This window comes from Bactrocera oleae, chromosome 4, assembly GCF_042242935.1.
Source record: "Bactrocera oleae isolate idBacOlea1 chromosome 4, idBacOlea1, whole genome shotgun sequence".
Classification (NCBI taxonomy): Eukaryota; Metazoa; Arthropoda; class Insecta; order Diptera; family Tephritidae; genus Bactrocera; species Bactrocera oleae.
In genome coordinates, this window is record NC_091538.1 from 2,328,184 (window position 1) to 2,340,679 (window position 12,496).

The following is a 12,496-nucleotide window of genomic DNA, read 5'->3' on the forward strand; positions in this document are numbered from 1 at the left end:
CAAAATTGAAGTAATGCTACCCAAGAGAAAAAAGTTGAAAAATGTTGTGCGATTACATTTTGGAATTTTTTTATAAGCATAAAAAGCTTCGCTTTCAATGAATTAAATTGCCTACTTTATATGCTATTTATAATTTATTGTGAAAATGAGTTACAATTCGGAAATCTTAAAGCAAGCGCCTAAATTTTGCAAGCCCTTTAAATGTCGACATACTTTTGTACACAATTTTTGCATTTTTTTTTACAATTTTTCTACTTAAAACATGCCTTTACTTTAACTGCGCTGCCACCCAGCAGCGCGGCGTTCCTTTAACTTCGTTGTGCAAATCAAATGATTTCATATTTTTCATTTGGCATTAGTGTTACACACATTTCATGCGGTAGCATCTATACACTAGGGAATAAGGGTGCTCTGTGGCGTATACGCAACCGCCCGCATCACATGCTTTCCCCAGCCACTAAGCGCACTCGTGGCATTTCCGCTTCCGCAGCGCACATTTTTCATTTCCCTTCCAGCTTACAGCTCGTGTTTGCTTGTGTAGGGGCGTGTGAAAAATTCATTCATTCACACGTTCGTTAGAACGTCGCCGTGCAAGGTGTCACCAGTCAGCTTGCTGACATTTTCATAACATTTTTCTCTGTAACCTGTAACTTTTTTCTTTACTTTTTTTTCTTGCTGCGCTGTGATGCCAATACACTCGAACGCCGATTTTGCTTCCTTTGAATTGCGACTAGCATATAGTATTTGCCTTATTACATCCGTGCAACATCCTCTTCCTGCACCCAAGGCAATATTTCTTTGCGTTTTTCTTTCACCTTTTTCGATTTTACTCTACACACATTCCGTGCAACATTCTCGCATACCTGAGATTCCTGCAGTCATACGTTCTCAAGCGCTCATACTCTGCTTCTTCTTATTTTTCACCCGCAGTGCCGCCCACACGCTTAACAATACTGGATCACAACGGCGCTGAAATACGCGACCAATTGGCCGGTCCCTACTTGGAGGGCGACAGCGTTAATCTGACGTGCCTGTCCAGCGGTGGTGTGCCACCGCCGCGCGTCTCCTGGTGGCGCGAACACGCGCTCGTCGACGACTCGTTTCATGTGCAGCCAGATGGCACCGTTCGCAATATACTACACTTGAAAAATATCGCACGGAAGGATTTACTAACGGTAAGTGCCTCTATATGCATGTGTATTTGTGTGTGTGTGCTTTCGCTCTCTTTCACGATGGTAAGTTGTGCGTTGTGGTGATTGCCCTTAAGAATGACTGAGTGCTGTTAATAAAAGTTGTTGCTGTTGTTGTGCACTTGTAAATGTATATAGGTAAGTGCAATTTAGCATTTTCGGACACATTTAAGTGAGTTTTGGCAGTTATGTATGCGGTACAGGTGTTCTTTAAGCAAGTTTTTTAAGTTATTTTAGAGTCTTGTCAGCAAGTTCCATAAGTTAAAATGTGGAATGAGTTGTGAAATATTTATTTTAATCTGTGGGGAATGCATGTGGGGAAAAAATACAAAATGGTTAATTTTTGAGAGAGAGAGAGAGAGAGAGAGAGTGCGAGAGGGCTGCTTTTTGGGTCACTTATTGAACTAATCAAAGTGTTAGTGATTTTTAGTCAATAGCCAGTATAAGAGCTCTTTGGGAGTACCATGTACAACAAAAAAACTATAGTACCTAGGCCTAGGCAATAACCCATGCCAAATTTCTTGAAGATATCTCCACAAATAAAAAAGTTTTCCATACAAGGGCTTCCGATTCCGGTCTTTCAGTTTGTATGGCAGCTATATGCTATAGTGGTCCGTTATCGGCCGTTCCGACAAAAAAAAAAAAAGAGGGGTGCAAAATTTCAGAGCGATAACTCAGAAACTGTGGGACTGGTTCGCATACATGACTAAATTGACTTAGCTTGTCACACTGTTCATTTATATTATATATATATATACTTTAAAGGGTCTCTGACGTTTTCTTTTGGGTGTTACAAACAAACATGACAAAATTTGTATACTCTGTTCAGGGTATAATAATGAAGAGGTAGTCCTAAGTTCAAGGAAATAGCAAAAAACGCATACTCGCTTATATATTAACTTCAAAGCAAAGTTATTGATTAACTTTAGAAAAAGGAAGCATGTGGAAATACAGTAATTATTGTCAAGTAGGGAAATGCAAAAGCTTAGCAACATCTCTATGGAGACATAATGATGAAATATTACAAATAAATACATGCACGAAATTTTAAAAGGAACTATGTGCCATTTTTAAATATTCCAAATTATAAAATAAACTTTTTAAGAAAACTAAAATGTGCATCTGATCAAATTTGACCCGGACTGAAAAACAAACTTATCAGCATACATATATATTTGACTATTATACAGTTATTCTACTGAACCCACGCGATATAACGTATATATACATTATAGAATTTATCAAAGTATTGAATATATCTCACTTACTTGCGTATACTAATTTCCTTGGGGCCCATTAGTCTTTACCTAAGTAAATAATTAATTAAAATGGCGTTAAAAGTTAATATACTTGCTTACAGTGTATCAAAAAAATATTTACATACATATAAATATTTAACACATAAGGAAGCATATACCCATTCCATTCCATTGGGTACATATTAGACCGCAGACTGTTTTAGGCCATACATTAATATTTTATTATACAAAAATGCCAAAAAATTTGAAACGCTAACATGTAATATATGGTAGTTCTTTTTGAAAATATTGCAAAACTATATTATAAACTTGCAATTGGTAATAAAACTTAACTTTACTGCATTTAGCAATTAAATTCCTTGCTTAGTCATATTTTGACAGCAGCATCTGGCAGATAACTGTCAAAATGTATCAAAACCGCGCTGGAATTTTCAAAACTTAGCTAGAAGACTTTTTCACTCGAATCAACTAGAATTCACAACAACCAAAACTAGTATTTTTCATTCGCACAACGCAGTGCTTCCACTTAGTTGGCCACCGACTGTAGTCAAATGGTTTGCGCCAACGTTTTTGGCGTGTTTCGCATGTAGCCAATGATTATGACATATAAAATGAATTAACATAAATTCCCTACGCCTTGACAAATGAAATGGATTTGCTGCGTCGCTCGTCGCATACCATACATACCAACGCTTCGTAGTGTGTGCGTCTTCGTAAGGCTTCAAATTGCTTTTCGGGAGTTCACCTATAAAATTTGATATGCCAAAGTGAAATTGTCATGCCACATGCTGGTTTGCGGTGAAGCTTTTATTTACCTATATGTATGCATATATGTCTCTTTCACCAACTAAGTAAGCTTTCGAATGACAGCGGTAATATACGCAAGTGTGTCGCAGTTGCTTTGATGTGGAAATTTGGTATACACCTTGTTTTTGATTTTCCTCTTTTGAAAATGAAGTCGCTTTGCCTATATAATTTTAATTCCTTATAATGCGCATAATTTTTAAGCTTTTGAATTTCCCGCAGAGCTGTGTTGAAATTGCTAAAAAAAAACAAAAAAAAAAACAAAGCAAAATAGTATATATCATACAGAAATATTTTATTAAATAATTTGTACTAACAGCATTCAATTTAAGGTAAGTATCGACTTAAAATTTTATTAACTTATTTTTAAAAGTTTAACCAATCGAAATAAAAAGAAAAATTTTCCTTAAAATTCACACTAGGTGTGTCCCTCAAACGCTTACGAATACTATGTACATATATATATTTATATACCTATATATACTTGTACATGTATGTTCGTATTTGTTTGTGTACTGAGCTCAATCAGTATTCCACAAATATCACCGAATAGCTCCAAATGGTGAAGCCAGCTTATAGCAAAATAAACAAACACAGTTATGCAGCATTGTTTACCTGTCCGATTGTCTGCCAACCTGTCTACTCACTCATATTTTTGGCAGATTGTTTGCTTCAGTGTTATTATTATTGTGATTGCGCTAAGCATTTATTATTTAAAGCTAAGCAACTATGAAGATACTACGAAAACAAACGCTAGTGTCATACGGCTACCAAAAAGGCATATTGCTGAGTTGCGCTCTCTTTATATATGCATGTGTGTGTTGATGTATTGCTACGTATATGCCATAATCTTAATCCAGTTGGATTATTCATTATGCTGTCTCGACTGTGTGCACCAAGAATGGAATGTAAATAATAATTTAGGAGACTTTTTGTACGGATTGGACAGTCAACACCAACAAGAGCAGCCACAAAAGAAACTTAAACTTAAAGCAAATAACTACACACAACAACAACAGCATACGTAATACAAAGGGGCAAATCAAGTGCACGTCTACATATACAAATACGCTCCCATACTGCCGAACATAAGCTCGAGATGCAATCGTCTTTTGATGTGGTGTGTTTGCTTTTCATTTGCTCAGCGTTGTTTTCTTTTGTGGACGCCATTCGGTTCTTTCATGTTTACGCTTTTTTACTCATTTCACTTCACTTATTTGGTGGCACATTCTTTTCAATTTAACTAATAGTGTTTAGTTTGGCATCCTGCGCCATAACTAGCCAACACAGCATGCACAACAACAACAAACGAAAATGAATCGAATATACAAATGATACCAAACGAGTGAGTCTAGTGACAATGTGGCATGTAGACGGCGAATTTACAACTACTTTGACGGCGTTGTGCTCTTGAAATATGATTACGGGATTAGGTGTTGGAAAATGACAGTTCGCAGTGTGCTGACTTGACAGTAGACAACAATAAAAGTATGTCTGGAATGCGGTTTGTCTACATGCGCTCATAACACTCGACATAATTATTGAATTGAGTTGAATATTTGGCCTAAAACTCTTTTAAAGGAAGGAAACACATAATTCTATTTGCTTGTGCACATACAGCATGGAAAACTAAACCAAGCGCAGAAAAATGCGGAACCTTTTTCAATACATACAAGGCATACATTTAGGCGATTCATGATTCGTAGTAATTATTTCGTTGGGCCAGAAAAAGATACTGATTTTTTTCAGTTTTTTACTGTCGATATAGAAACTTTCGGCAGACAATAGAAATGTTGAATGTATATAAATGATATTACTTCAAAGGAGCCGGATGGAAAAAGCTGAATAAAAATAATTGCCATCAACTGGAGAGACTCTCAGTGACCACGGTTCGTGTAGAATATTGGAAAATATCTAACCCCATACCTCAAGACTGGCAATAAGCCGTTGTAAATATGAGCAGACAGCAACTAAAATCTTACATTCATATATTCACATTTTATATTACATTCATATGTATATATTTTACATTCTTTGCTGGCTATATTTTTGTGCTACCAGCTGCTGCTACTTAGCGCACAACGTGTGTGGCTTTCCTCATTTTCATTTCATTACCATTTGCATAATTCAACTGCCACCGCAACAATACACACACACACACACACAAACTTACTCATAAGCATGTAGGTGTAACGACCACTCACGAGCGCTTATTGTTCGCGCTCGTCTAAGCCGTTCTTAACGCCCACCCGGAAATGATGAATCTCTCTTTGTGCGACAACTCTCGTGCGACTTACAGCGTTCACACATTGTTTGCGCCAACGTGCGCCACTCGAGAACACTGTAAATCGTGGTTGCAGCGCTACAATTTATTTTCACTTCTTTGCCATTGTTACAACTTAATCCCGTGCGATGCGCCGCAGCAGCGTCTCGCCGACAAAAGTTGGACACAAACGTTCACACACACACATTTATCAGCGCACTCGAACTGCACACACACGTACATACATACATGCATACATATATGTTATATGTGCGTACGTTTCATCATCTCGGTGCAGCGCTGTGTGTGTTGTCATCAATGCTGGACGGCTTAAATAATGCTTGCGTCGTGTCCATTGCTTACGTTATTCCGCTTCATTCTATTTGCTGTGTATTTACAATTTCTTTAGCGCAACTACGGTACTTCCTCTGCCTGCTGCGTACTTCATGTGTTGCAAGTCGTCCTGCTGCTCGAATTTGAGGCATGCTACAGTTGCTTTGTACAGTAAATTAATTTTTACACCTGACTTGCATTTCTCCGTTCGTGTGAGCGAGTGTGTGTGTATGTGTGGTTTTTCTTCCAGCAATTTAGTCACTAAATGCTCCAAGGCTCCTCTTGTCTTGCCGGTTTAGCTTTTTTGTTTGTTGTGCTTTTGAAACTAATTTGAAAACACATTTCTCTGCTCTCCTTTTTTGCCACGTTTTACTACGCTTTGCTGGCCGCTGCCCACATGCTTTGGACTAAGACCGCACTGAGTTGGCTTTGGTTAGCTTTATGGCTCATATGCCATGTGTCTATGTGTATGCCGGGACATCTGTTGTATGGAAGATGTTTGAAACGGTCTTAATCGGCTTAACTACTCAAGTTATATACTTGAATTTTTCAATTACAGTTATAGTTTTCTCTCTGTTGCAGAATTCATTTGTTCAGTACAACTATTCTTTTTTTTTTTTTGTTTTTTTTTTGCCTTATATGATTTGTCTATTGTAGTCTGGATTTTATGACAATTTGAACAAAATTTATGTGTGATTTATTTGTGCTGGTTGCAGAAAACAGGCAGCAGGAAATTCCATTACCCAACCAATGTATGCAAATTTAAAGAGAACTGACAACAGCTTGACACTTTAGCATGCGACAATAAAGTCAGTAGTGAACATAGCAATATAGAACATTTTCTAAATTAGCTAAAAATTAATTTTATTCGTCAAAACTCGATTCATGCCAAATCAACTGATTCCCTACCATGTTTTATTTTCTACCAGGAAGTGATGATCCTGTCAATAATCATATGAGACTTACAAGACAGAAAAAAAGTTATATATATATTAGGGTGGGCGAAAAATTTTTTTTTTTTGCTTAGCCTGGGGGTAAAATCTGTATATTAAAGAAAAACATTTTTTGAACAAAAAAAAAAAAATTTTGAACAAAAAAAAAATTTTTTTAACATCTACAGGCGACGCACCAGTTCTAATGTAAATTTCGAGTTAAAACTTTTTTGGAGCAGAAAAAATTTATTTTTTGTTTAAACTCTTTACATTTATATAAAAATTACCGAATGTGACGGTTTTTGACTCAAAATTTATTTTAACTCTTAAGGAAAGCATGTTGTCGTTAAAAACTTTTTTAAAACTCCAATAATGACTCTCCACAGCTTCTAGAACACTTATCAAAATTTTTTTACGAAATAAAAATTTTAACTCGAAAAACTGGGTGCGCCGCCTCTAGATCAGTTTCGAGAAAAATATATTTAAAATACACTAACTTAGAGAAATTTTACAAATATGCTCAGATCTACAAAATTATTTTTCAGATGAACCTCAAATTTTTGGAGCATATTCTTAAATATGTTTACATGCGATAATTATACAAAAAAAAATTATTTTATGAAATTCGCAAGTTGATATAACCCTTTAAATAATCGTGATTCCAATAGCTCTAATTTACCTAAAACTTGTTTCTATTCATAACTGTGATTTCGCGACAAGGCTACGCCTAATTATGGTAGACAAACGCAGTGTTGTATTTGAAATATTTAGAAATATTGCTAGTGCTACTCAACTCAAACTGAACCAATTTCCAAAACTAATTTGCTCGCCATTAACTGAACAACTTTTCAATATTTCCCTATATCAGTTCGAAACGCCTTTAAAGGCTCTGCGTGCAACACTTAGTGTAATCATTTCTAATAAATCTCTGCAATTTCGGCAACACAAACATTTTGCCATGTACTGAAAATCGGGAGAATGTTTACCTCTGTCGAAAAGTTTTCGCAGCCAAGTTGCAGGTGAAACTATTTGTGTGCTTACGAGCATACAACAAACATAATTCAGTGAAGAAAACAGCTATTTATACAAAGCTGGCAAAGCTTTTAAGATTCTACCGCTGCTGCTGTAAGTTTCATATAAGTTTTGCACAAATTTCGCCTCGCAGTTGCGCAGCAGCCTTGGAAAAGTTTGTGCCGGATTATCGTATTATGCCAGAAATAGTTTCGTACCATAACTGTGCCGCATGCTAACGGGTTGTGGCATTTAAATGAGCTTGCGGCAAAATGCTTAATAACAAATTTTGCTGTTTTATAAAGACAAGTTGTTTTGCTACATTTTAAGTTTTCAGCTAACTTGGAAACAGATTATTAGAAATAAATACTACTTTCTAACTTTTTTGACATTGAAATTAAATTGTATAACGCTAAGAACGCAACTTCACGCTTAATGTACAGGCTGACACGTTTTCAGCACTTATTCAGCGCAAGCGAAATATCGCTGAATAAAGCGCTGAATGCCACAGCGCCTGGAAGGTTTGCGTTTTTGTAGTTATTCAGCACAGCAGTTGTCGTTTATTCAACTCCAAAGCTTACATACATATATGTTTGATTTTTCTTTTATAAAAATGTTTCCCACGGCGCGACTCTCTCACTCACTATTTACACTCCATCCTTCATGCTGAATTTAATAATACCAAAACAGCGCTGCAGCGCCGGCTAATCAATGCGCACCCTTTCGCTGTCATTCAAACAGCGCACCCCTGCTGCGCCGCACTTTATCGCGCGAACGCTTTTGTTACCGAATTCAAATTACCATAATATATTAAGCAATTTGTTTCAACAGTAATTTCTCATTTACATTCGACTCTTCATATACTTAATTAAAACATTTCTGTGTGTGCGTTTTTTCTACGTTTGTGTGCTTGTGCGCATAGTTGTACGAGTATGTGTGTGGTTCTTTGTGGTTAACTAATTACCTGCGATATGTTGACGTTATGGCGCCAACATACCGATTAATAAGTATTAACTAATAATTCGTAAATGCAACCAATTCGTGTGATTGAGTGCCACAGCCATACACACATTCATATATTGACATACTAACAGCGTGGGAACATTCAATTGTTTGTGTATTCGCTTCGAGAATTATATGATTAGCACAAATTATGACTTTGAGCTATGTGGCAACTCATTTCGTTTGCTTTTTTTTGGGCCGGTTGTGCTTTATTACTGTTATTAAAATCTGAGCGAAGTCACTTGCATGTGTATTTCTTTGTTCTTAATGTGCTGCTGTTGTGCTAAATTTTACTTTCTGCTTCTTTCCACAGGTTTACACGTGCCAAGCGAGCAACGGACATGTTGTGGCGGCTCTGACGAAGAAAGTTGTGCTGGACATGAACTGTGAGTAGCGAATATATAATTTTCACTTCTTTGCCTTGGTTAAATTAATACCTATATTTACCATTCATTGTTAGAAATGAACAAAACTTATAAAAATATTTTTGCATTGTATTTTTTGTTAACTAAAACAAAAAAAAAAAATTACAGTTAATATCTAAAAAATATTTCTTCTTGAAATTATCACATAGTATATTCAAAAAAAATGGTAAAAATATTTACTTCGGTTGAACCAAGACACTTTAGAGTGCCATTTCTTATAGCATAAAAGTGTACAAAAATATCTTCATCACGATTTTGATCGCTCAGTTTGTATGGCAGCTATATGCTATCGATGTTTGATCTGAGTATTTTCTCCAAAGATTTTAGCGTAGCCTTAAACCATAACTCATGCCAAAGTTTGTTGAGATATTTTTTTAAATAAAAACATTTTCCATACAAGAACTTGATTCTGATTGATCAGTTTGCACAACAGTTACCATATATTCTAAAGTGATTCGATTTCGGCGGTTCCGACAAATGAACAATTTCTTGGCGTGAGACGAATGTTTGCAAAATTGCAGATCGATATCTCAAAACTTTATGGACTAGTCTAGATATCAATTAAATTGTAGGTAGTCATGGGCGTAACTCTAAAAAGACAAGTAGTTTGACGGTGTGAATTATTTGAAGTGTCATGGGTTTAAATAACGACTGTGAAAAAAATTTACAACGAAGGACATTTCATTTAACTATCAGCACTTCGGCGTCGCCTCAAATATTGTACGATCTTTTTAGAGTTAAGACAAGAGGTATATGTTCACACAACTCATAGTTGACGCTTGATCCAAGTGCAGTATGCGTATTTTATTTATTTATTTTTTTTTTTTTGTTATTAAATTCTTGTCGCAGACTATACACTATCTACCTGATAAAAGCAAAATTGCAACATTTTGTCGCCAATAGCTGTGCGCTTGAGCATATATCTCTTTATAGAATATACAATATATATATCTGGATTCCACATAAACTATTTAGCTGCTTCCATGACAAATCCGCATTGACGTAAGGATATTTTTAATAGTATTTGCTGAACCTTATTTTTCTCCATTTTCCAGCTGAACAAGCATTCACACTTACTCAAACCCTTACACATATACACTTATATACATATATACATACATATACATTACTAGCAAGCATATGTGTAGTATGTTTATGCTCTGCACAGTCTCCCCTTACGGTTGCTTTGAGCGAATGTGTGTTGACTTGGTTTATGATGTCGGAAAATCCCTTTGAAATTGCATTCATTGCTAATTACCCCGCACATATTAAAATACAGGTGGCCTTTTTGCAAATTTGCGCTACCCCAGCAAGCACAAATACACACACAACTGCTATGGGTATGCTAACAAGTTTGAAAGTGTGTGTGTGGTCGTGTATTTGCTAGTGCCAAATGTATATTTGCTTTCATATGGACTAAACATGCAATTGTATGCTAAGTAGTGGCACATAAATGTCAACTACAGAATTGGTAATAACATAAAATAGCAGGCCGACAGACGTACAAATAAAAGTTTTTGTGTGTGTGGCGTGGTGTTGGCTTTGCAGCCCAGTTGAGTCGAAGCACATGTCGTACAAGGCCAGTGTCCAGATTGAACACAGGCACACGCTGAGGAAGTGGGAATGTAGTCAAAGTTAATTATTTGCCATGGCGCTGAAGGAGTTTGGGCTGAAAGTCGTAAAAAAATTAAAGTAAGTAACTGTGGAAAAAGTGAACAAGGCGCACAAAACCGTTATACTTATGTAGGTTTGCGAGATTTATGTCGAGACATAAAAAATATGCTTACGAAGAGCAGTTTGTTGACTTACCTTATTTATTTAAGTCTGTGTATGTGTATATGCATGTGTGTATGTGCAAACTTATTTCCCTACGAGCTCGTAAAACATATGTGTCAATGTAGCATTCGCCCAATTTTGCGGGTAGCGACGTAATTAAGTAGTACTACAAAAACAACTAGTTACTTTTTGGGTTAAGTGCCAATTCCAGAAGTTACATGTGTATATATACACATGCTTAGAGACTAAATGAATTTTGCTGTAACCAAATTAAATGTTTTAAAGCGAAACAATTAATGTTGGTAGAAATAGCAGGGGAAAGCGCAAGCTACAGTAATGCAAAACACATTGTAAATTTGAAAGCAAACAGTGTTTAATTGCTTTTAATTTTTGTTTACAATTTTAATGTGTCAGACAGCCAATTGGAGCTTCAATCATTTTTTAGCAAGAACAGTACGCAATAGTTTGAGCACTTATTTTTATTAAGCAAGAAGCTATTGTTGTTAAATTGCGAACAAATTTCGCTTTAAAAATTACTACTAAATGCATTTTGCGCCTAAAAGAAACTACATTATTTGGCAGTTGCGCACGTATATATCTAATTGCGGTACGCTTTCAAGGAAATGGTTGCATACATTTTAGCTTATTATAAAATAAAAGGAAATATTATAAATAATAACGTCCTTAAGGCATTTAGTGAATCTCAAGCAGATTAAAATAACCTAAACTTGGAATTAAAATTTTTCGTACATTTTTCAAACAACAAAATACTACCATAATATATGTTTCTAATTTTTTTTAAAAGATTGTCGTTTACTAGCACGCTTCCAGGCTGTAATTAATAAATACTCATAGAATACTCAATATTGCATATTAGAAGCGTTTTGGTTATATTTTTAACAGCATTTGTCGCTTCGAAAACCCAGCATTTCAATGTCAGTACCGTTTCATTATTAAAGTGCTTTTGTCTGCTGTACAAAAAAGTAAGAGCACCCAAAAGTACGCTTCAGTTTGTTTGTAAGCTATTTACCGAGATTTCAAAAATAATACTCAACAGATTCTTGACTTTATTTGTGCATATACTCAGGCGGCTTTTGTACGACTTATGGACCAAACAATTGCGCTTTAAACAAAAAGTCAATCTAACATATTATCTCAATTCAAAATACTTGTTTTGAGTGCTATTTAACGTACTTTAGACAAACGCCAGTTATTGCAAGATGCTTCTTTACATTTCTTTCTTTAAAATCACAAAAGCTGCTTTGTTTGTAAAAGTCTTTTCTAGCCGTTGATTGGCGTGAATGAGTTGTGCTATGCGCAAAAATCATGACAGAAGTCAAGTTGAGAGATTAAATAGGAAAATTGTAGACATTAAAGCGCGATTTGACAAACATTTAACTTTGAACAACAACAAGACAAAAGCAGCTAACGGAAACACAAATAAGAAAAGCTTCGAAATAAACAAAAGACCAAATTGGAATGCGCAAAACAAAGGCAAATA

General features: G+C 35.7%; 1 protein-coding gene across 1 annotated transcript in view; it reads left to right on the plus strand.

Moving 5' to 3' along the window:
- Positions 1 to 12,496, plus strand: part of side-V (sidestep V) — a 125,341-nt gene that overhangs the window by 83,606 nt on the left and 29,239 nt on the right. Inside the window, exons 5-6 of the mRNA XM_036374548.2 lie at positions 931 to 1,175; positions 9,108 to 9,180. Of these exons, the coding sequence (XP_036230441.2) occupies positions 931 to 1,175; positions 9,108 to 9,180 (318 nt within the window). The remainder of the gene's footprint in view (positions 1 to 930; positions 1,176 to 9,107; positions 9,181 to 12,496) is intronic.